At 40.0% G+C, this 26731-nt stretch overlaps 1 protein-coding gene across 1 annotated transcript in view; it reads left to right on the top strand.

Moving 5' to 3' along the window:
* The window catches only part of LAMA2 (laminin subunit alpha 2), a 590097-nt gene that overhangs the window by 531992 nt on the left and 31374 nt on the right, over window positions 1-26731 (top strand). The window contains 5 exon segments of the mRNA XM_042456962.1: window positions 3704-3845; window positions 7766-7777; window positions 11714-11834; window positions 16782-16958; window positions 20146-20294. Of these exon segments, the coding sequence (XP_042312896.1) occupies window positions 3704-3845; window positions 7766-7777; window positions 11714-11834; window positions 16782-16958; window positions 20146-20294 (601 nt within the window).

Genomic DNA, 26731 nt, shown 5'->3' with positions numbered 1-26731 from the left:
TGGGTATATCAAAGTATGAGATGCTAGAAATTTAATAATCTGTCTACAATACATAATAGACCTATTTTGCCAAAGATCACAGTTCCTTGTACTGCAAGCAGAAAAGGCTTTCCACATATAAGAGGGATCTTAAAAACTATATGATGACTAATAAAAATGAAAACCACTTATGTGTAGCAGGGGTGAGCAACTATGACCAAAAATTCCCACCAGACATAGCCAGTGGTGAAGGATTATGTGAACTGCTCTCTTAAAAATAGCCAGAATGCAACAGCTGTCCACACCTGATCTGCAAAAAATTCAGTGAAACCAAAAATAATTTTAATAACATTAGTGATATTTCAGAGCATAATTGCACATCTCTGTTGCAAATGTAGAAGATGTGTTACAACATTAGCTTTCCAAAAGATTCAACTGTCTAACTTGGTCCTAAAATCTTAAAATCGTTTGTGTGGATTCATAAAAAAAAAGTTCCAGATTTGTGTCTGGCAAGAAAAATATTCTAGTGTTGTGTCAGATGCTATAAAACCATATATCAGGTACAAAGCATTGCATGTGTTCCCACAGTATTATTCTGAGTGACAAAGGCGAGTCAACTATTTTCTAAGATTTCCTGCTATTATTCAAGGGCATCCAAAGGAATGGGGTGGAAGCACCCTAGTAGTGTGTGAGTATAGTAACTGTGCATTGTACATGGTGTTACATCAAATATGAGCATTTTTCTCCTGGTTATGCACATACTTTGATCCTTGCTTATTGTCACTTTCACTGACATCTAGAAGCTACAAACAGTACAAAAAATCCTCACAAGTTTGAATTTGACAGCACTAATACAAAATGCAAAACTTTATGGGGAGGAACATTTTTAAAAGCTTAATAGTGTATTTAATTTTTTTGTGTCATCAACCTTTTCATAAAAGCTTAACAATTTCATAGGAATTGTGAAGGAAAAGATCCCCTTATTCCAGAATGATTTCCTTCATCACAGAAACATGGGAAGCACTGGAGAGACTAGTGGGAAGTATCTTTGGGAAATAAATGGATACACTTGGTTAGGATTGGGGTTCTACAAGAGGCTGTTCATTTTACTTTTCACTTTCACTTTTCACTTTCACCTTTTACTTTTAATAATCAGTCCCTTTTTACTTCAGGCTGACATAAAAGAATGTTCTCATTATTTGCAAAATAACTGATTGTTTTTTGTTTCATTTTTTGGGACTGTAAATTTTGTACATGAAGAAGTACAGATACTAAGTATTAATAGTTTACAAAAATGGGTAGAATAGTAAGTGCACCTTTTATCTCACATTTCAGTTTCTATATGAGGAAAGTGAAGCCTGCAAGTTGCATATGGTCCCTTTTTTTGCAGTTCCCCTGTGACCCTTTCCCTCCAAGCCTCCAGGTCCTCTCATTTCAATTTTTTGGGAAAAATCTCCAAATTGCCTCCAAATATTTGGCTTTTAATACTTCTCTGTACTCCCCATCCCACCCCCCCCCCCCCCCCCCCCCCCAAAAAAAACCCTGCAAAAAAGTCAGAAATATCAAATTCCCAAACCAGGAAGTGAAAATGAAAAACGCAGTGGTGTAAAGGTTGAGAAGCAAAGATTGGCCCCTGGATCTACCACATTTGTTTAACCTGGACTTTGCACATAATACTTTTTTGAAAAAGAAAGAAAAAGAAAACTAGGAGCCCAGGGATTGTGACTCACAGATGGGAAGATAGGTGTTCCCTTTTCCTTTCCCCTCAGATGCTTGTGGTTGATGGGACAATATGTTCAGTAAATATAGTGATTTTCACACTATAAGCTGTTTCCAGATCATAAAAAGAAATGTGGAGGCTATTGAAAATCATACTAATGCCTCACCAAAATGATAACTTCTTCTACCAAAGTCCTAACAAAACTACCACTTACAAAACATATTTATGTAAACATATATCCCACCAGATTTACATTATCACTGTTGTTTACATTTTATTAGGGTGTCAAAATATTTTAAAATTTCCAGATGAACATCATTAATCAGAACAAACAATATTTGCCCGAGATGCCTGCTGGCCCCAAGAGGCTCTCCTCCTGAATAGTGCAGAGGATCTGAGTCTGGCAACTAAACTCTCAGTATGAGAAATTGCCCTAAAATTCTTGTTGACAAGATGGATATCCATAAATTTTTGTGTACATTAAAACAAATAAATGTGTGTAGGATTCTGGGGGAGAAGCAGACACCTCCCTTGACTACTCCTGCCTCAGCTGTAAACCAGTGATAGTCATGACTTTTGTCAGCGGAGTATATCACACGGAGCTTTTGGGTGGTTTTGTGGCTCAGTTCCAGCTCACTTCTGAAGTGATTGCACTTCCAATGATGCGGTTTCATTTTTTAATTGAGACCAAGGTACCAACCACAGGGTGGCATGGAATGAGAGGAAGACACTGGGCTGGGCTGCACTTCCAGGTGGGTCCTGGGTTTTCCAGATTCACTTGGAAAAGAAAAACAAAACAAAACCCTGGGCTTGTCTGTATTGTTACTATGAACATCAAGGCAAATTGCTGCAAATTCAGGTTAAGCAGCCGCACATTCCCCCATTCCAAGGTCGCTTCATTGTACAAAAGATGGTCTTCAAGCTAGTTTCCTCAAATGATTTTTGGCCACATCTGTGATTGCGCCACCCCCACCCCCACCCACCCCGGTCCATCAAGCATGTGAACATATGCATTTCCACCCTAGTCTAGGACACTCCTCTACCTTCTTTTTTTACCACAGGAAGACTGGCTTTCAGTCATTGAAAATGGTGAAGGAGCAACTTGAACTTTCCATATCTTGAAAATTGCCACTTCCTGGCAGGAATAATCATGTGACCACCAGTGCCTGTCTGTCCCACCCTAACCATCACAGCTTCCTCCATTTGCTGCCAATGCAAATCCACCAGTCACACATCAACTCATCCAAATTTCTAGGAAATGCGAGATTCTTTTTTCTGTTGACCAAAGCCCTCAGTCATGTACTCACCATGGATTGGTAGGGATGCATTGTGACTGGATCACTGCCAAATTGAAGTGAGAAAGGTTTTTTTTAATAGTGTAGACAAGCCCAAAACTAATTTCCTGATAAGCAGCAGTACATTAGGTAACCAGAACTGCAGCCTGTGTAAACAAAACCACTGCAATTTTTGTTGTCACATTGCTTGAATGGATATGTCAGTTACAGCTTTTTAAAAACATAGCATTAGTCAGTGTAATGAAGAAAAACATAATTAAGCATTAGCTCTAGTTCTGAAGAACTAGCATTGCAAATCATTGTAAATTTTTCTGACTGTGGCAAATCCTTGCTTATTTTTTTTTCTTTTGTATGTGTATTCTTTACTGTTATACTTTTTTTTGTTTCCAGGGCATGATACTTTTAACACTTCATTTTAGACTACATGGATTGCACTGATTCATAACAATGTACACACATTAAACTCTGATTAAATCTACCAATATACCAAGAGGTCATTCATCATTAAAATATACTTTGGGGAAAAGATGTGTAAGCACACACATGTTTGAGCGCATACACACACACACACACATTTTTCTTAAGGGTTATAAACCATAAGCATTTCCCCAAAATGTATTATTGAGCAACTATTCACTATTCAAACTACTAACATTTGAAACATTCTTCAAGTGAAATCTATATTAAACTTTTTCTTTATTTTCCACAGCTAATGTATCAATTGTAGACATTGACTCCAATCAAGAAGAGATCATATCAACAGTTGCAACAGGAAAGCACTTTGGTCTCAATTTGAAAGCTGATGAGCCTATCTATTTTGGTGGACTGCCAAGTTTAAGAGGAAATCTCAGGTAATGGTACTTAACACACTGGGGCAAAGCAGATGGGCAGGAAAGAGTGCCCAGAAGTCTCTCCCAGCCCAATCACCCCAGGACCATGGCGAACACACATTGCGGTCCTGAGGATGCCTCCTGCCGCAGCCCCAAATACAAGCGAAAAAGATTAGCTCCTTCTGGGGCTTGATCTGGGCCACTTTAGGCAGCACCAGTGCAGCCCCAAGGCATCTTCCAGGTGCACAAGGGGCATGCATCATATAAATTCCATGCCCCCAGAGTGGCCAGAAGCTGCCCCCGTCTGCCTGTCTGTTTTGGGTCATCATCAGTGATAGAAACTGGGTAGCAAAAAGTTTTTTTCTATTTGAACTTGATTGTTTGTTTGAACTTTATATTCTCTGGGTTTCTGTTTCAACCCCTTTGGCTTGATGAGCACTTTGGCTTCAGGGTCCAATACAAGCCACAGCAGTGCATGTTGATTCATTCTTGTACTCACCCCTCAGGTCTAACTCCTGAGGTACATGATGGTTATGTGATGGGGGTTTTTTCAGCTGCAACAGCTGGGAAAGTGGCCCCTTAGTTGGGAGGAGTGAGATGTGCCAAAAGTGAGGAATTTGCTGATCCCATTTTTTGGAATGCCAACGCTGTCTTGTCTTCCTCCTTTCACCCAGCCACTATCTCATGTCCCTGCCATCACTTTCAACTCATCTTAAAAATGACAGTGACGTACTTGAATGTACCTGTTTTTTAAACACAGGATAGGTAGGAAGGTAGTGCATGTTGCTATCATTGCCACCAGAGGCAAGGTGAAAGACAATCTGGTGTGGGAAAGATAGAAGTTGATGTGGGAAGAAGAGGAGAAGCACTAATGATGAGGGATGGTGGAAATGTTAGACCTCATCAGCACCTCTCCCTTCTGGTTACCAAGGGATATTTATCACCAAAGGATATCTATCCAGAGTCACCAAGGGATATCTACCAAGTCACCTACTGTTACTTAAGAAGGACTGGAACCTGGGGTGGTGTCCAAATAGTCAATTGTAAATTTGATCATGTATAAATACATATTCCATTGCAGTATGAAGGCTTCTTTAAGACAGAACAGAGACTAGGTTCTGGGCTTTAATAAGTGCTTCTTCTGTTATAAAATAAACACTAGAAATTTTGTTTATGTTTGTGGAACCATTTTGTCAAGAGAAAGGTAACAGCACTACAAAGTTCAGTTACAGGATGAAACAGGCAGCCCTACTTTCCTATAACATGAAAGTATAAGAGTCATAAGGTCACACTGAGCATATGCAGAGAGATCTGGAGTGATGAACAGATTGCTACAGATTCAAACAACTTTCTGTTGTTCAATAAGTCTGAGAATGCAGTTACTGCACTATTATTGTTGTCATTTTCAGATTGCTTGACATTCTTCTAGCTATAGGTCCTTTTTAAAAAAAACAATCATAAATTATCTCTACCAGGTCAAATGAGCCCATGTGCATATGTGTTAGCCTAAAACTGTCGTTCAAACATAACATCATGAGAGTTGGATGGCTGGCTTAAACCAAGAATCTTGAACCTGTTCCAGACAATGCCACTGAAAACTAACAAACAGGATCAGGAAATTACATAGGGTTATCATGGCAAGTGTCTTTTCATAGTCCCATCCTTCACAAATTACTCCGATCTTTTAAAAGCCATCTAAGCACCTTTCCACACATATTGTACCACCAAGTTGTATAGATGAATTATATATCTTTATGAATTAGGTCATCAGTCCTGAACATACTAGCAGTCAGCTACAGAGGGTGATCCTCAGTTCTAGCACTATGAAAGTGAGCATGGGGGCAGGACAAGGGACAACTCTTCTATTCACTTTTCCACAGTTTATACTTTTCCATTATTGGTAAGTCCCCACTATTGATCTTCACCAATTTCAACATGTCATTCTAAAACATTCAAAGTGGTATAGCTGACAGAACAATGGACATTTGGCTATAGACCAACTTGACTTTGATACCTTTACAGATATAAATCTGTCTATAATAATCCTTACTGTACACATTTTAACTTCTCATAAGCCACCTTGGTTATTTATTATCCTACCATCTTTCAGTATGGGACCCAAGGGACAACACAGATGAAAACAAAATATAGCTTAAAAGAATTGCTATACCAAAAAGGGTTAAAAACAATTAACTGAACTGTCTTTTTTAAAAAGCACTCATTTAAAGCAATGTAAAAGTATTTAAATAATAAATTCTTTCAATAAAAAGAAGTCTAACAGTACATAAACTACTTTCACATGTTGCAAAATAATGCCTTAGGTAGTGCTGAAACAACGTGTGTTACAGTCGAACCTCGCCTTATGCAGGGGATCCGTTCCACCCCACGCTCCCACCCCCCCGCGTAAGGCGAGTTCTTCCTATGCTTGAGCCCCATTCAAGTGAATGGGGCTTGTGCGCATGGCGGCACACAGGCACCACGGGCACACGCCCCATTCATCCGAATGGGACACACCTCCCCTTGCGCGTAAGCTCAAAGCCGCGTATAGTGCGCCCGCGTATAACATGGGCGCACTTTATATCAGTTAGCTTGGAAACAGATTGTGAAGGATCTCCCCTGTTTCCACAGCCAGCATAGCTCCCTTGGTAAATCCGTATTAGCCAACTTCCTGGAGAAAGTGGATAAAAAGATCCAGTGAATTTGACCATTTTGATTCATCCCCATATATTTTGTGATCTCCCACTTTTGTGTAGACTATAGCCATGTTAGTCTGGTAAATTGGTATGCAAAGGGATCTTGTAGCACCTTTGACACTAACTGAAAGAAATAAGTTGGTAGGATGAATCATAGAATAATAGAGTTGGAAGAGACCACAAGGGTCATCCAGTCCAACCCCTGCCATGCAGCTTTAATAGACTTGAGCCTACTTCCTCAGAAGCAAGACTGGAGCGCAGCTTTGGTGCAGCTTCTGGCTTCTTAAGATGGGTGTGTCATTTAAACAGCATGCCTCCAAAGTGACCCGAAGCAGCTTTATTTTGACTCGTCTGTTCAGACCCTTTGCCTCAAAGGTGTTACAAGATCTCTTTAGAATACTACTAGTGTGTAGTGTTGCCTGAGTGAAAACTGGAGCTGGCTCCTATATCTTCAATGGTGGTGTAGAAGAAGGAATTCCAGGTGTTGTTTGTTACCTGGTTGAATGATAAGCAACACCTGCTAAATTTCCCTCTTCTACACAACCATTAAAGGTTCAGGAGCTGTCTAGAGTTTTTAGTCTGGCAAAGTTACTAGTGCAGATGGTCAGAACTGCTAGTTGGAAGCAGGCAGCTAGAACACAAGCCAGCTGCCTCATGTTCTGCTAGTGGAAAAAATGTCAATTAAGATAGTCTCCCTTAATGTGGGCCTTGGTTTAATTTGATTTGATTTGTACCTTACATTCTCTCCTGATAAGAACGATAACACTGGTCTTCAGGGGAGATGTTAAAATAGGTGGAATCAGCACTGGAGCGCTGCTTAACATACAGTACTTGGTCTTTTTAAGGCAAGTCAGTGTCTTAGGGATATAACTCCTGCTATTTTCAGCCGTTGTGTGATTAGGGAGGAAGAGAATCATTGGTTGAGTCCTCTATTAATTTTTGCAAACTTTGAGGATTTCTTCCACCAGACTAACATGGACAAGCACTTTCCTAAGTGTCAAATCTACTTCCATAGTGGAGATGCTTTTTCTAAAATCATGTACAGATATTACAAATAAATCTTTCTTATATATGTATTCATTAAAGTAGCCTATAATAGCCCATATCCCATATGTGTATTTGTTAAGGTAACCTAATGGAATGGTATTTGTTTTTTGGTTTTTAAAAAAAAATATTATAATTGTAAATAAAATTGTGTGTTGGTTCTTTTTTTCCCTCTTTCTCTCTCTCTTTTATTTTTTATCCTAGTATGAAATCAAGGTAAACAATATCCAATTTAAATCAGTACTTGCATGCTTTATGCTTTGCATGGGTTCAGCACTGCTTGCAACAGGTGGCAAAGCAAAAAGCAATTTGTGTCTGTATTTGTTCCAGCTGTTGCTCTGGGGTTGTTCATTCAGCAAGAGATCCTGCTGCAGCAAATCAAGCTACTCCTAAGTGCTTAACATAGTCTTGCCTCACGCTGCGTGCACACTTGCAGCAACAAACACTTAGTAAGCATCTTCACACAGCTGTTTAGATCTTGCTGTGTTGTGTTTTCTTTTTCCTTTTTTTTACCTTTTAAATTAATCATATCAGGATCCTACTGGGAAGGAGAAAAAAATCTGCATACAATCTGTGTGGGTTTCTTTTTTAAAAAATTATTTGGAGCTTCAGCCCAGCGTGGAGCAAATTAGCAACTGAGCTATGTTATGAAATCTTTGAGAACTACGTGTCAATCTCAAAAGATGATTTTTTAAAAAACATACTTTTACATGTAACTTGGGGGAGGCCATTTCTTCCCATAAAAATGAATAAATCTGGCATTCACTTCTCAAAGATTTTTAAACATGTTTTGTTGTTAATGTGCACATGCGGGTGGAGGGGGATGACACTGTTGTAGGATGTTTTTAACTTTTAACTCCCAAAATCCCCAGTTGTGGCCCCTGCTAAGCTAGAATGATTGAAACTGTAGCGCAACATATCTGGAGGATATCAAATTGTTCAGTGCAAAGTAGAGGGTTGTCTTTTTGTGGCACACACATTTTCAGAAACATAAGAATTTTCTTACTAGATCAGACCAGAAGCCTATCTAGTAAACAAGCCAGAAAGAATTTTTGAATGCCCAAGGAAAAGGTCGTCAGGTTGAACATCTTCACCTGTTGGTCATCTCCACCTCTGATATTCAGAGTTTACTGCCATTTTATCTGAAGATTCCATACAGGTCTATAGGCTAGTAAAAACTAAGCTTTTCTGTAATCAAATGGGGAATCATAAAACAAAACAAAAACAGTTATCCTATGTGGGGTTCAAAAATAAAGAAAGAAACCCTGAAAAGATTATCCCCAGTTCTCTTGAAATTTTGTCCATTGCCTCAGACAGAATCACAGTTCTTTCTCAAGACCCTTGTTGTACAGATGGATCTTACAAATTGAGTTCATGCAAAATTAAAACTAGAATTTAAGTTAAAAGTTTAAATAGAATTTAAATTAAGATTATAAGGCTGAGGGCAAGGACTCTCTTACTATTGATCTATGTAAGCTGTTCTGAGCTTTTTTCAGTTGAGTGTTTTAAGTAAGTCAGGAATGTACTGTAATGCCCTCTGCATAGATAGAAGTAAACTCTTTAAACTCCCCATCAGTGATTTAAGAAATGCTGGGATAAGGGTTTTCTGTGCCCAAAGCTTGAAAATTAAGCAGTATCACAAAGTTTGTTTAATGGGAAATGCCATTTAAGTGGTATGGAAAGATGAAAGATTGTATTTGAGGCTCAAAGAATTTCTCCTCGCCTCCCTTCTCTGTGTAAGGTTCTGTGCAGGACAACACATGCAATACATGCATATTGGGAAACACACATAGCAAGAGAGTCTGGTTAATCTTTTTTTCCTACAATTTCTTTTCACATCTCCATTGTTGTGTGTGTTTTAATCCATTGGAAGAGGGAGAGAAGTGTTCAAATAGCTTCTCCCGTTGGGTGACAAAAAGATCTTAGTGAAGGTGATCTTTTGTGGGAAAATGTTAAGATTAGTAAGCGCTAAGCAACATCTCTTGGCACATCTGTCTGCTCAGATGCAACCTACCTTAGCCTGCTTTGTGTTCAGGGAAAGTAATCTCAGCACTTTGTTCAACATGTAATTTGAGCCTCAGAGACCCTGAATCGCTGCCAAGTATTGCTTGGTAAGGCTGACCTTCTCTAACGAGTTACAGGTTTTTGAGGCTACTAGACATTCTGCTGTTGTAGGTCATTGTATGAAGCAAATGTATCAGATGTGGCACAAACATTTTCAAACACACACACACACACGTGTGTGTGTGTGTGTCTTCACCATTCTTAGGCTTGTTTTGTTAATCACCCACAGGAAATATTTAGTACCTAAAATGTCTGCATTACAGGACTGTGGATCCATTCTATATGTGGGGAAAAAACAGAATGAGGACTCTATTTCCCTTTTTTATATATATAGTACATATTCAAATATTTACAGCTTTTCAGATAGACATGCTATGCTTTGCTGAGATGGCTACATTGCAGCAAAAAGAAGAAAAAACAAAGCTGAAAAGCTCTTAGCATTAAATGCATATGTTGTTAAGCTATATTATACAGTTACTGTGTAATTAAGATGTCATTATATAGCTATAGAATCTGTGAATTTCTGTTTTCTCATCTTTAATACTCATGTTTTAGATTCCTATTCTCATAAGCATATCTCATTTGATAGGTAAGTTGGTCAGATTACACGTCAAAACTCCCAGTCTTTAAATCCACTGACTATTAACATGGATTGAAGGATGAACTACATTGTGCAGGAAGACTACTGTCAAAATTTATTAAACTGCTTTTCCAAGACCAGAGTATAACAAAAAGAATATCAACACTCGAGGGGAAAATGGCTTGTGGATTGTTCCTGTGCTATATTTCTGCCAACCTGCTTAAATAAAAGTTGTAGCACAAAGTTGGGTAAAATATCAGCCACATGTGGCTCTCCTTAAGGCTGCAGTGTAGCCTGTGCTTTCCCATATATTCCCACGTATTTCCCCAGCCATTCAAGCCTTGTATATGGTGGAGATGCTTTGGATTTACCAGTGGTTCACACTCAGAATTTACCAGTGGTCCCCAGATGTTGTTAGACTTATAGAATCATTGGCCCTTTACAAATGGGCAGGAAAGTACGCGCGGAGCGCATACTAGGGTTAGAAAGGGGTGGTGTTTCTGCACCCCCCCCAACCCTAGTGCGCGCTCCATGCATACAAAATGGCGGCGGCCAATCCACACGGCCACCGCCATGAGGACGTCATGACCACGCCGCCTCTAGACGGGGCGGCGTGGACATGACGTCCTTGCTCCGCACCAGGGCGCTTAGTGCACCCTTAGCGCGGAGCAGGAAGGAGCTCCGTTTCGGAGCTCCTTCCTGGTTTAGTCCGCTGGGCACAGCCTTCACATGGCTGCACCCAGCGAACCAAAGGAGAAAGGGGCCAAGCAGCCCCTTTCTCCTCCTCCCCGTCGCCGCGGGGTGTCCTTGGGGCTTGAAGCCCCAAGGACACTCCTTTCCAGGCTGTGGGGAAGCGGCCTTTTGCCGCTTCCCCGCAGCCTGGAAAGCGGCGGATCGGGGCCTCAGCGGCTGCCGGTCTAACCACTGAGGCCCCGATACCCTGGGGAAAGGGGCAGGTGCAGCCCGCCCCAAACAGGCGGTCTGTAACCCACCACAGACTCATAGAGTAGGAAGAGACCACAAGAGCCATCCAGCCCAATTCCCAAACATAGAGAGATTCTACTACCAAAAGTGTCAACCAGAATGGTGAATGCAAGATTTCTGGGATCTATAATATGGTTCTTCTTGCAAAAGCAACCATTTATTATTAAAATTCCCATCTGTGATAAAAACAGTACCCATTTTTTTATTCAGTAACAAGAATATGCATAGTTTTATTGACTGGTTAATTTCTTCCATGTTGCTTCTATGTTGTTTTAGAACTTAAGTATTACTATGACTGTAGAAATCTTGTAGTATAATAACTTAACTGGGAGCAAGGCCCATTGAACATATTGTGGCTTACTTCTGGGTATAAAAGTACAACATTGCACTATAAATTTATTTGCAATGGGTTCAGTGTGTTTTAAAAAGTAATATATGCAACTGTTTTAGTACTGCTGTGCTTTCCAGAATTTTAGAATTAGCTTTAACTGGCAAATAAATCTGATTTGATTTTCTGTTTGCAGACCTGAAGTAAACACAAGGAAGTATGCTGGTTGCCTCAAAGACATTGAAATTTCAAGGACACCATACAATCTTCTGAGCAGTCCAGACTATGTGGGCATTACCAAAGGTTGTACACTGGAGGTTAGTGTCTCTTGTTTATGTTCCCTTGAGTATCCTAGTACAGTCTGCCCTTCTTATACATTGATTTTTTTATACACGGATTCAAGCAGCCATGGTTTGAAAATGTTCAAAAAAAGTATAAATTTCAAATATCAAACCTTGATTTCCATTTTTTATAAGGGACATCATTTTGCTCTGTCATTATATTTAATGGGACTTGAGCATCCATGGATTTTGTTATACATGGGGGATCTTGGAACCAAACCCCAGTGTATAACAACAGTCTACTGTATTCATATCACAGTCCATGAACAAACTGAGTAAATTCATATAAAAAGGAAGAACTCATACCTATGATGGCAAGATGTTTCTTCATTATGAATCTTCCACACCATAGGTCACCATGCAACCCCTCATATGGTGAGTTTTCAAGACGTGATGGGTGCTTCCTGGAGCACCAGTTGTTGATGAGCAAACTAGTAACATTTATTGAAGGATTGGCTTGACAAGTTATGTAGTTTATCACTTGGACAAATAAGCTGGCTTACCTCTTCCGGCTTCAGTTCTGGATCCGGGATGTCCTGGAAATAATAATAATAATAATAATAATAATAATAATAATAATAATAATAATATACTTTATTTATATACCGCTCTTCTGGAACGATCAAAGCGGTCACAGAAATCTAAAAAACATACATGTCAGTATATCTATACAATTCAAAATTCCACTAAAAACCTAGTACAGCATATAAAAAGAACATAGAATCTATAGATCACAGTTAGTCCTTTCTGACAGAGGAGACATTCTCTATAGAGAGTCCGGAGGGTATGCTAACTGAAAGAGATGAGTCTTTAAAGCCTTTTTAAAGGCATCCAACGTAGAGCTCATCCGAAGCTCTTCTGGCAGTTTGTTCCAGTACATTGGTGCAGCCGATGAAAATGCTCTCTGGTGAGTTACTACTAATCTCACCTTGGGGTTTCTTAAAAGATTATACCTAAATTGCCACCAATCTAGGCGGAATGCCTCTGGCCAGATGCATCCTGGGTGGAAGCCTCATTCAGCTGACCAATTTTTGAAGTCGGAATCTCCCCGACTTCAAAAGAGTGCTGGCTGAGTGAGGCTTCGAACTCACTCAGCCAGCACCTGGGCAGGGGTATTCCACCTAGATCAGTGGCAAATTAGGTATGATAACATCCGGGGGAATCACGGATCCAGAATTGAAGCCAAAAGAAGTAAACTGACTATTATTATTATTATTATTATTATTATTATTATTATTCCGCTTAATCTCAGGGAATCCAAGTGGATTACAGCAGTAAAATAACATGCAATTAATATTTGCCCAAGCGATAAGCTCCTATGTTAGTATTCATGACAGGTGAGGAGAGCAATTCTGCCATGACAACAAAGTGACTTGTTTTGTGCCCTCATGCTGATGTTTTAGATAAGCCCAAGGCAAATCTATCAGAGTTTTCTTGGCAAGATTTATTCAGAGGAGCTTTGCCATTGCCTTCCTCTAAGGCTGAGAGAGTGTAATTTTTATAAGATCACCTAGGCCCTATACAGACCGGTGCTTTGGACGAGCATGGGGCAGAGTCGGGCCATAAAGTCCTCACAACACATGCCTGACTCCACCCTCCAGGGTACCCTGATGCCACACGCTGCTCCATATGGTATGATGTCCAGATGATGCAGCACCGAAGAAGCGCCATAAAGCCACACCACAGCGCCTATGGTGCACTTTCAAGGGCACAAAAAGGAGCCACTTTTTGCAGTTCCATTTTGCACCCTTAAAAGGTCAGATCAGAACCATGGTGTGACATTGCCACAGCTCCGATCTGGCTGAAGAAGGATGGCTGGAGGCTGCCGCTTCAAGGCTGTTTGTACTGCCCCCTAGTTGGTTTCCATGGCTGAGTGGGAATTCAAATCCCATCCTCCCAGAGTCTTAGTCCAGTGCTCAAACCACAGCACCTTACTGGGTTCTTAGGACATGGGAAAACAGAGAGATTTTAAAACAAAAAAACCAAGACCAACCACAGGCAGTTTGTTATCTGAGGAACAACAAGAAATTGTGATCTCCTCAAAGTGATGGCGCATTGTACCCAAGAAAATCAAGTGATGTTGGCACCTGGAGCAGATAATCCCCTCACATCTTTCAACCTCTGTAATAGTACAAATATAGTGATAGTAAATTCTAGCAATTTGCTGCTTTTCATGATACAAAACTCTGCTGCTTGAAGCAACCAACTCACTTTGATTAATGGTAGGCTATCACTGGTAAGAATTACTATGAAATGGTTAAATAGTTGTATTAACAAGAATGCCAGATGGTGGAATCTTCCAGGCATTGCTCCAAGATGAGACCAGTTCATTTCACAGGGTGGTATAGAAGCAGTCCTTGGCAGCTTGGGCTTAGAATCGTTCCTAATCATCATCTGAAATCATTGTACATTTTGGCTGTGCTTAAGCAGTCTCACATAAAAAGGGTGATTCATTATTTGGTGACATAGAGCACCTCTTCTGCACACTCTAATATCTCCCAGTGTGGATGGGAAGCAGCATAGAGAGCCCTGGGCAGTACATTGCATGCCTTATTTATGAGTTGGGCTCGGCAGGCCAGCTTAAGTGCTGCTAACCTCAGATAATAAAGCAATGACAAATAATGGAGCCTAATGCATAAGTGGATTGATTTTAAAGTGCAAGCAAACTGCACTGTAGGGAAATGTCTCATTTAAATAACAATAAAGTGGTGGTTTTAAAATTAAAAAGAACCATTTTCCAAAAAAGAACACCACAGCTGAAGCTCCCTGTCCATAAAGTATGTCACACAGCAGCAGAGCAAGGACAAGCCAAATGAGGACATAGAAGGTATTTAATGATAATTGAAATGAAGACAATATATGTGGGTGGGGAAGCTTTTGAAGTTCAAATGAAGTCGTGGAGGTGGTGAATCAGTGGTTGCAAGGATTGGATGAGGAAAAGTAAAACTGAAGTTTGTCCTGATAAAATGTGCATGACTACTTAACACTTGTTTATCTGTCCCAAGAAAGGATGGTGTTTGGCCAGTTGTGGATGGGATTATACTCTTGGACCCCAGAACAAGGCAGTCAGTGGGCTTATGCCCCCTCCCCACACACACACACACACGCGCACCAGGGAGAGCTAAGCCCTTCCCATGGAAGGATTTGGCAAAATTGGACCACCAACATTCCTACATAGTTGAGCTTATCAATCAAAAGTGTATGATCAAACACATAAAAATATTTAGATGGCTATTGTCACTGAGCCTTCACAGGAATAATATCTATCCCGTGCACACTTCCATTGGAGTAAGCCACACTGAGCACATGGAGAGCACATCTAAGTACAATGAGCTTGCAAGAATCTTCACATTTAAGGGTGTTTCCATGATAACACCTTAAAAACAGTTCCAGAATACGTGGTTACACTCCCAGAAAGCATCTATGTTTATAAATCATCTTGGTTTTGGAGCCAAAGTGGTATCAATAGCTCAAAGCACCCTTCACCACCTACTACTGGCTCCTGATATCATCCTGTCTGCCTTATAAATAGAGCTGAATGCTCAGTTAATACAAAATACAGCAGCTAGGATGCTGACTGAGACCAGATATATGGAAAATAGCTTTCCAGTTTTCAAATAGCTAAAATTACTCCAGGGTTGTTTCTTGTGCCCAATTCAAGCTTTTGGTTATAACAACCTAAACAGCTAAGGATCTGATTATCTTAAGGCCACGTCTTCACATACAAACATCCTAGCTGTTAAGATCTGTTTCATTCCTTCTCCAGCTGCTGTGTGGCACACTTAAGAGTCCCAAAGTTGAACATTTGACAGAATTAAGTGAAAAACAGGCAGAACTCAAACCTATATAATCAATTCCTGCACTGGGATTTTGAAGATACAAGGTTGTGTCCAGCATCTTTTTTCCATAAGCTCTGCCCTAGACACTTAGGTTGAAAACACACTACAGAAATAATCCAGTTTGAGACTGCTTTAACTACCTTGGCTCAGTACTGGGGAATTTTGGGAACTGTAGTTTTGTGAGACATTTAGCATTCTTTGTCAAAGAGCTCTGGTACCAAAATAAACTACAGTTTACAGGATGCCCTAGCACTAAGACAGGGCAATTAAAGTAGTCTCAAACTGGATTATTTCTGCATTGTGTTTTGGACTTTAGTTGCCTGAATTGAAGGACAAGATCATGAGGGCATTTAAGCCCACTGATCCCTTTGTTCTGGAGTCCAAGAGTATAATCCCATCCACAACTGGCCAAAACCACCTTTCTTGAGAAGGTTTCTGAGGCTAATTTGAGTGGCATCTGAATTTTATTAGAACTTTCACATTGGAGCAATGTTCTTCCCTCAAACCCGATGCCTCAGGTCAGTTTATAGGGCCCAAGACAGGTATATTCAGCAATGGCGATACATACAGCATATACAATAATGGATGGGGAGTTTGACCAGGAGGTTCCAGTATTTGCACCCTCAGTTGTCTTGCTCTGCCTTATGGTAGGGCCAGTACCAACTTCCATATATAGAAGGTCCTCCATTCCAAAATTTTGGAGGGTGCCACTCTTTTCACCGAGCACAGTGCATGCTTTTTAACAGTCTGCCAACTCTCTGTTTAGCAATTTCAGAGGGGGGTGAGGGAAGGGCTGACATGGGGAGAAGAGGCAACGATCCATATCTAACCTATCATGTGAGTCTCTGGGCTGCCAGTTGCCAAGCCTATCTAGCAATCACTGGGGAAAATATAATTCTGAAAGAAGTCTTGATTGTACAGTTATTGTTTTCTGAATTTAAGATTTCTGGCTGTTTTCTAATATTGAATGATGTAACAAAAGGGCAGATGTTTGTACAACACTTTCTAATGTAAACTGTTGTTGCTGTTTAATTTGATCTGCTCTTCCCAGAAAGTTTTTCATTCAATGTCTTCTTCCCTGCAGAATATCTACATAGTCAACTTCCCCAAACCAGGTTTTGTGGAGCTGCCGCCAGTTTCACTTGATGTAGGAACAGAAATCCACTTGTCTTTCAGCACTAAAAATGAATCTGGTATCATTCTCTTCGGCACTAGTGGGCTGCCTGTATCACCAAGAAGGAAACGCAGGCAAACTGGTCAGGTACAGAATCATAAGAAGATACTGCTTGGTTTCATGTTTCTATTAATATCAGTGACAGAAGACATATATTTTATACTTTCAAATAAATTATTTCCACTACATCTGCTATGAAAATAGAAGTAAGATTGAGATTCAGAACATTCCTTTGAAAGTTTTTCTTAACTTGCCTTGGAGCAAAGGTATCTTATTAAATAAACATAAAACAGACTAATTTATGTTTCTGTCACACCCAAATTTTTCTTTTAATTATAGATGCCAACTCACATATACAAAGCATCTACTGCCTCATGAATCTGGTGTCTGATAACTATTGCTCTTTGTTATGCTTTAAGTACTAGAGAAATAGCAGAAAAACATAGGCAACCATCAGGTGTATACAGTTGCCATCCCACATTCATGGGTTTCACTTCCACGGATTTGCTTAATTGTGAGTTTGCCATTAAGCAGCTGTCTGCAATTTTATATATTGTATACAGACTTGAGCCGGGTTATCATTTTATATATAAGGATTTGCCAGCTTACTTCCACAACCTGGCTGAGTAGTCCCAGGGCAGAACAGGAGGTGGCAGCAAGCCATGGTCGCCAGGTGTGCATTCTTCATGTCCTCACCTCCAGGCTTCAGATGCAAGGCTTTAAATGTGATGTATGGTGTAATCCATAGCCACCATGTGTTCATTCTTCATGCTCCCCCTCAAGAGAGTCTGCCACCTCCCTCCCATGTCTACCTTTGTAAGAAATGTAAGATACACCATACACTGAGAGACAAAACATGTGAGTGAAGCTGGCTAGAATTGAGACAGCCTCACTTGTGTTTTGTGTCTCAGTGTGTAGTATATCTCGCATTTCTCTCAAAGGTAGGTGTGAGCAGGTGGCAGACTCCTTGGGGTGGGTTGGGGGACATGGAAAGCATGTTCAGTGGCCAGGACTTGCCACCACTGTCCTACACCAGATATGGCATCTGAAGTCTAGTAGGGGGAATATGAAGACTGTGTGCCTGGAGGCACGACCTTGCCACTATCTCTACTGCTTTGGGACTGCTTCTTGCCCTGGTAGGACTTTTATTCATTTATTTGTGGTTTTTCCACTTTTGCAGGGGCCCTGCAGCCTTAACATCCACAAATACAGAGGACCAACTATATAGTGATTCATGTAATGGTTTCTATGAAAGCATTTTCCTTTTTACCTATTGGTCAGTTGACACTGCTTATATACTGATTTAATTTTTTAAAAATGATTCTGTAGTTTTCTGTCTAACAACCCAAACAGTACCGAGGCATGATAAGCCTGTATGTGTCTTCTTTCCTTCCTGCATTCTGTTATTTTCAGTCAATAACATTATAGCAACATAGGCTCGAAATACATGGGTGATATGAGGTGGCCTTCGGATGCTTTGGGAGCATGGCATTTATATAATGCATACCACTTCAATGTCATGCTCTGGTCCTTCAGACTGGAGCAAAAATGAATCAGTCTAAACTTACTCCTGGAGACACAGCTTGAGACCTTCCGCCTGCTTTGGGAAAGCGCCGTGCAGCCACTTCAGCCCCAGCCCAATTGTGGCCAGAACTGCTTCTTCCCAGCCATATGTTTCACATTATTCTGAGCTGAACTTTTTAAAAATTGTGACCTGTATATAATACAGTTACACATTAGTGTATTCTAGACAATATTGTTTCATTGATATATAATGTACTTCTAAACTACACAACTTATCTTTTTCATTCTCTCATTTAACAATTATCCATCATATCCACAATTGCCTCTTTTTTGCAATACAACCAGAAGTTAATATCTTGAACAAAAAATATTAATATAATTTTGCTGGGTACCAAGGGTGAGATTAAAGAGGGCAGAATTGTGAAAATAATATTTGATTATTTTGGTTGAAGATATTAATATTATTAATATTATTATTAATATTAATATATTGAACCAAAATAATCAAATTTTATTTTCACAGTTCTGCCCTCTTAAATCTCACCCTTGGTTTCCAGCAAAATTTCTAGACAGGCACACTTTGGACATCATTCAAAACCCCATACGTAATCTGAAGGATTACAGAAACTCTTCATTAAAAAACTGCTTTTGTATTTTTTTTAAATCCCCAACACCCTTCCCCAAAGTCTCTCCCTCCATCATCATCTCCATATTCAAGATGGTTCTTCTCTGAATCTAAATCTTCAGTATCCCCAACAGTCTCCCTGTCAAAATCATGCAATTCTCTTCTGGGTCTCCTTTATCTCCCCATTTATTCTCCAAATCTCTGTCTTCAATGTTGTTATCCATCAGGTCAGGCTCTGTGTTATGTTTCAACAGAATAAATTTCATCAAATAAATGTTCCCCCAAATCTCCTTCCAAATAAATTATTTTCCTCATCTCAAACTCTGCATGTTTGACAATTCACTCTCCTCTCCACAGAGCTTCTATGGAGAATGTGTCAGCCATTTTCCACACTGTCAAAATCAGAAGATACCTTTTTCCATTGCTATTGAAGTGTCCCTGCAAATTGGAAATAAAAATGCATCAAAATTTGTGTTTCATTAAATAAATTTAAAAACAAACCAGTTTTAGCAGTGTGTTAAATATGATTTATGTAGAAAGAACATGGAGCTATGAATGAACACATGTCAAAGTGAAATGGATTAGAAACCTTCCATGAAAATCTATCCCTAATATAGAGATTATGACCATTAGCTTCTGCTATAATCACCCACAGTTTACTTTTAACCATGGCAGCAAGTACATAATATGCTTTATGATGTTCTGAGTTGGCATCTGCAATATTTAGCATATATACTTGTTCATGCTCCATGTATTGACTATACTTTCCCTTTTATTGAGAGAAGAAACACTTTTATTTTTGAGATTTTTTTTTTTTGCTGCAACTTTAATACATGATTACAGTAAACACAGAATATGCCAACTTTCAGTGGTTTGTGTGGGTGCTGTATCAATTTGACTCTCTTTTCAAAGAAGACAATCCTAAAGGAAGAATTTAGGTTTGGAAACCAGTGTGCTTTAGATTAGAAATACATTTTAATATCAAATCATTGTCATCAGTGCCTAAATTGGGGTACATTCTCAGGTTCATCCATAATAAAATATACAGCAGCTTTTGCTCTCTGTTCGTTTCTGTTATACATAAAAGGAGGAAACTCCTCTGAAAAAAACTGGTTCTTGTTGCAGGCCTATTATGCTGTGTTCCTGAATGGAGGTCGACTAGAAGTGCATGTCTCTAATGGAATACGGGACCCTCGCAGGATCACTATCAAGCCTGAATTTGGCGAGTTTCACGATGGCAAAGAACACTCCATCTGGATAGAGAGGCTTGCGGGGTAATAAATCAGAATATTGAGGGCACTGTGTTTCCAGTCTAACATCTGCAACTACTTTGAGGAGGGACGAATGGGATCTCTGCAGTTTTCATTTAAAAATCATCTTCTGACAGTGATGATTTCATTATGACATAGGTCATGTGTGAGTGTAGGCATTGCTGCTTAAAACTTTCATTAATCTAAATTGGAATGTTTAACCTTTGATACTTTTTGCAAATACACTTTATTAATATAATTTGTGCAGCTGAGGAATTGGATCTTGAACTAATATTAAGGAACAGCTTCCAAAGGGAAAGAAAAGCAGCATCAGTAGCTTGTGCCACTCATACTGACTTGAAACTAAAAGTTCTTTAATAAGTTTTTCTAGTAGAAGTTTGGGAATGCTACCTACTGAAGCAGAAAAGCCATCTACAGCTTTAAGAGTCACTTGGTAGCCACTGTAGATATGTACTGTATCTTCCCTTCTTCCTACCAAGCAGCAATTGAGAGGAAGCAGGGAAGCTGAACAAGGAATGTGAATGGCATTGGCTCTTCGACACACAGTAGCAGCATGGTTCATGCCAGAATAAGCCGGTGCTAAATGCCTTTGTGCTGATATAACACTTGTACAGTTTGAACTAGTTTTTTTTCTTTCTTTTTCCTTGGTTATCCTTCTTTCCCCTTCAGTAGCTGCTTCATAGTGTGGGAAGGATGTCTGACGTGCACTTATGCAATAGCTACCAAATCAGGCTTTTAAAGGAATGAGACAGTTCTTGGAAGGAGGTAGCCAGAGATGCTATTCTCTCTTTGAAGTGCAAAATCTAAAGCTAACATGTAATACAGTCGGCCCTCCTTATCCATGGATTTTTTATCCATGGAGTCAAGCATCCACAGCTTGAAAATATTTTTTTTAAAAACTATAAATTCCAAATAGCAAATCTTGATTTTCCATTTTATATAAAGGATATCATTTTGCTATGCCATTATATTTAATGGAATTTGAGCATCCACAGATTTTCTTATCCAGCGGATAATAAGGGACCCACTGTATTATGATATTTGTATACTACATGCAATTTTAAAAATTCATAATTTGGCTAGTTTTTTTTAAAAAATGAGGGATGTATTCTAGTAAGTAAAAATGCTCTCTAATAGCATACAGTCTGGAAACATGAGTGACTGACACTCCTTTTGACTATGGAGATTATCACACGAGGGACATACCAACCCTGTCCCATCACTGTCCCATCCTTCCTGCGATTGTGGGAAGGACTTTTACACCACATTTGCGCTTTTCCCATTCAGGAAGTGCAAATGACCACAATGGTGCTAAAGGCTTTCTGATGAAATCATGCCAATCTCATAATTAATCTGGCATTAACCCCTCATTTAAGTGACATTGGATGGCATTTTGTATTAATGGAGGTTTGTGTTAATACAGTGCATTTTGCCATGGTAAATGTATGCATTCCCCATACATTGGGATGCACTTATCCACATGTTCATTGGAGCAAAGTTAAAATGGACAGCCCACTGTTTTCTATTTGTATGAGTGTTTTTGTGTAGGTCAGGTGGGGGTAATGAAGAAACATTTTTATTAAGTCATAATATTTCAAGATAGAAGGCTTTGGTCTGGTTCCTTTAGCAATGTATGTCCCCCCCTTCTCCCCCACCCAACCAGTGGCAGCTGAGTGGATTCCATGCCAGGGATAAAGTGAATCCACTCTGGGTATTGTTCCAGACTGTAAGGGATCTGTCCAAGCTGCTGAATCCTATCCCCCAAATTACATCTGGAGTAAAACCCAGAGCCAACAGTGAACAGTGAATGCCTGACTTGGAAGTTATAGCCACCATTGTACCCTACACAGAGAGAATGCAGTTTAGTTTCATGTGCTCAATAATGGTTCCTTATAGCCAAGCCTAATTAACTGTGTAGCACATTACACCTATTTGTCTGGGATTCTGTAATGAAACAATGGTGCCCAAGAGCAAAATGGCAGAATGTATTTATTTTATTTTATTTCATGTATATGCCACCTTTCTCCCCAAGGGACCCAAGGCAGCTCACAGATTTAATGTAGGTCCCCGTTTAGGGACAGATGAGCTAAGTAACTCCCTTGATCAGTTACCTAGGAGGATGTCAGCAGCTGAAGTAAATAGCACAAATATCTTCCCTTGAAGCCACAGTGATGGAGAAATAAGGCACGTTATGGGTCTACATCCCATGTGTTGATCTGTTTCTAAATATACGTATTTTTTTAAAAAAATCCATATGAGCATTCACTTTTAGCTATGTATTTTGTCTCAAAGTACACTCATCCCTCCACATTTGCAGCTTTGACTTTTACGGATTTGATTATTCATGGATTTTATTAATATGTTCTTTAGGAATAGCTAGGTCCTCAAGCACAACTCTATGGTCAATAATAATAATATAGTTTATTTGTAACCCGCTTTTCCAAAATTTTTATCAAAGCGGCGAACAATTATATATAAAAACATTCCAATAAAATCAATTAAAAACAGCATTAAAAACAACATAGTAATACTAACAACAAAAGGGCCAGATAGAAGGGGAAGTCGATATATACATTCCAGAGTTATCAATGAAAAGGGGTAAGGGGAAAAATGATTTTTCACGGTGGGAAGGCTTGGGAAAAGAAGTACATCTTCAGGGTCTTTTTAAAAAGAGCTAAAGATGTGGTGGAGCGGAGCTCATCTGGGAGACTATTCCAAGATCTGGGGGGCCACGATAGAGAATGCCCTCTGTGAGGTCCTCGCTGGGACCTCCAACAATTTCATCCTGTTGACCAGAGTGTGCAGGCGGATTATATGGGGAGAGGCGGTCCCTCCAAGTACCCGGGCCCAAGCCATTTAGGGCTTTATAGGTCATTACCAACACCTTGTATTGAGCCCGGAAGCGAATAGGCAGCCAATGAAGATCTTTCAAGATGGGTGTTATATGGTCACAAAACCAAAAGGTCACACCGAAGGACCTAAAGATTCCTAGAGAGAACACTCCAGTATGCATTTGTAGTTCCTCATGCTCAAATCTGTGGTTAATATCTGGCAGATGTTGAACACAGAGTTGCACTGGAGGACCTAGAGATTCCTGGAGAGGTGTTCTCTCAGGTAAAAACATACTGTTTTTGTTATTTGCAGTTTTTCCATATTCACAGGGGTCCTGCAAATGTGGAGAGATGAGTGCATACTTTACTGAGTGGGTACTGATGTTTTCAGAGTCATGAACTTCACTGGAAAGCTCAGGAGACTAAGGTCCAAAACACACTGCAGAAATAATCCAGTTTGAGACCACTTTAACTGCCCTGGCTCAATGCTAGGGAGTGCAGGGAACTGCAGTTTTGTGAGACATTTAGCCTTCTCTGTCAGAGAGTTCTGGTACCATAATAAACTAAAATTCCCAGGATTGTCTAACACTGAGCCAGGGCAGTACATCGTGTTTTGGATCTATGTTTCAACCTATACTTTAATTCAGAAGGTATGGATTTGTTCATGAGCCAGCATGGTATAGTTTAAGAAATAGATGGAGGGAGGCATCAATTGGTCTAAAGCAGTGATTTCCAAACATTGGTCTTCCAGGAATTTTGGACTTCATCTCCCCGAAGCCCTAGCCAGTTTGGCCAGTAGCCCGAAATTCTGGGAGCTGAAGTCCAAAATATCTGGAGGACCAAAGTTTGGGAACCACTGGTCTAAGGCAACCTCAAAAGAAGACAGTGTTTACAAATGGTGAAGAACAAAAAATGAAAAAGATCTACCTGCAATGTGTTGAGGGAACATTTTACTCTATCCAAAAAAGAAATGCTATCGAGCTGTAAAACCCTTGTGTGCATCTCTAGATGAAAGATGGAAGTATAACTTGTGTGCATTTTCATTTTGCATCAATCTGAAGCCACCAAAATAAAGATTTGTTTAGAGGCAATAAGGAATTACTTTGATCATTAGGTTTTATTCTTCAGTTGCATCTCTAATAGATCCCTGTAAAATAAATTGATTCACTTCTATTTCTGTTACTGTTGAATCCATTTTGTCAGAATTTAAATTATTTTCTGATCCCATTACTCTCTCTCTCTCTCTCTCTCTCTCTCTCTATATATATATATATATATATATATATATATATAAAATTCACAGGCAAAGATCTTCTCCATTTACCCCAATGCTTTTTTTTTATTTATCCTGAGATACTGCTTTGGGTTTATGTAGCATAACTCTCTACATATGGAGTTACTGATTGATTCTGCTAGGCAACCTTTGTATTAAATGGTAACTGGATGTACAACCTGATGCAAACCCAATATATGTGCACAACAGCACTATAGGTCCAGATCTGCATCACAACCTTGAATGCATTGCAGAGGTTTTTCACCAAACAAAAATGTCAAGGTGCTTCCATAGAGGAATTTACACATGTGTGACACCAACAGAATTCTTGCTTATACATTCCTCTTCTTATTTCAGACCATACTTTTCCTCAACAACAACAAAAAAGATATTAAATATACCTTGCAATATTTCCTTTGATTAAAAGCTTCCAGAGAGGAGGTTTCTATATTTTCTGCAGAAGGCACCAATTCTCTTTTGATAATATGAGAACTGACACCATTATCATCATTATCATCATCATTTACAGTATAATTTTAATAATAATAATTTAATATAATAATTATTGTTATTTACTGTATAATACTGTACACATATTGTTGCTAATCTGTTAGCCTGTGAGGGGATCTACTAACAGCAGCACATTATTGCTTTTACAGCACTCTCTAGTGGACAGAAATCCATGCTAGGTTCACTCTTACTGAATTTTCATAATCTTTTGTTTAAAACAGATGTACAATGGATTTGCTTTTCTTTCCCCTGTATAAGATGCAGGAATTGAAATAGAAAAAAACTATCTATTAAACAAATCTTTTCATCTGTTAATCATTACACAGGCTTTATTTTATTAAAATCAGAGGACATTTCTGAGAACTCTTTGGGAAACTAATTGCCCATATAATTATAAACTAATTGCTTCCCATTCTGGGTTAATTATAAGAGAGTGGTGAGGACTGAGGTGCCTTTATTGTGTGCTGGCATTCAGTGCCAAAGTTTATAAACACTTCCACTGGTAACTTGGACAAAATGGAGAGCTTTGAAAATCACTAGACATTTGTACAGAAATTCTGTTTATCACCTGCAGGAGTATCAAACAAAGTTAAGATTGTCTGAGAACGTTCTCATCACGTGATGAGAACAGAACGCATTTGAGAATACCGCACGTATGTGTTCCAATCGGGTTCTCAGAACGCTTAAATGTGTTCCAAATGTGTTCCAGGAGGGAACGGATTTGAATGTGTTCTGAATGTGTTCCCAGAGAGCTGAAACGTGATGAAAACGTTCCAAGAGAAGTGTGTGCGGTATTCTTATCCGTTCTCAAATCCGTTCCCTCATTCCTCCGTCTCCTGATTGGCTGAAAGAATGACAGGCAGGGAGGGAGGGAGGCAGGCAGGCGAGCGACTGCAGTGAGGGAAGGTGTGTGTGTGTGAGGGGGGAAAGAAGGAGGGAGGGAAGGGAGGAAAAAGGGAGGAAAGGTGGGACAAGGAAGAGAAGAGGAAAGCAGGGAAAGAGAGGGAAAGGAGAGACCAGAGCAGAGAGCAAGAGGGAGAGGGTCTGGCTGCTTCTCCGGGGGTCTCTAGTGTCATGTCCAGTGGGGCTCCTGTGCTGTCACAATGCAGGAGGCAGGGATGCCCAGGACCTTCTCCTCCTTCCCTCCAGGAGGGAACCCACAAAAGCTCCTCTGTTTGGAGCACCACAGAAAAGCAAGCAAACAACTCCCAGAATTCCATAGCAAAGAGCCAGACAAGAGTTAAAGCGGGGAGGGAAGCTCACAACCTGAAGGCACACATTACATGCACACACACAGGAGCAAAAGGGTGTCAAGCTGCCAAAAAGGGGAAATGGGATGACAGCAGAGGACTCTTCTTTTCTAACTGGTTTAAAGAGCTGCAATGGCTGCCGGGGCTCTGCCCTTGGCCCAGTCCTCTCCCTTTCCCTCCGCTTGAAGGGACCTCCATGGAGCTCCCTTAATGCCCAGGCTGCCAAGGAGGGGACTCTGCCCTTGGCCCATCAAGTTACATAGGTTTTATCCTATTTTCTTCAAACATATGCCAGCATATGAAGCCCCAGCGTTTTATAGGGGCTTGCCTTCTTTCCCTCCCAAGAGAATCTTCGGAGGGAAGACTTCTCAGTGAGGCTGAGAAGCACTCTCCCGGCCAGAGGCCCTAGGCTTACTGAAATCCCCCACCTCCCTTCCCCATAGAAATCAATCCAAAAACTGAGTTTAAAAGGAGCAGAGGAGAGCCTTTTGGGTCTGCATCTGGGAGAGATTTTAAACTCTGTTTTTGGATTCTTTCCTATGGGGAAAGAGGGGAGAGAGAGAGATGGCAGGACAT

Source organism: Sceloporus undulatus, chromosome 1 (assembly GCF_019175285.1).
Source record: "Sceloporus undulatus isolate JIND9_A2432 ecotype Alabama chromosome 1, SceUnd_v1.1, whole genome shotgun sequence".
Taxonomy (NCBI): domain Eukaryota; kingdom Metazoa; phylum Chordata; class Lepidosauria; order Squamata; family Phrynosomatidae; genus Sceloporus; species Sceloporus undulatus.
The sequence above is the reverse complement of the archived record's forward strand: the minus strand, read 5'-3'. Positions and strand labels throughout refer to the sequence as shown.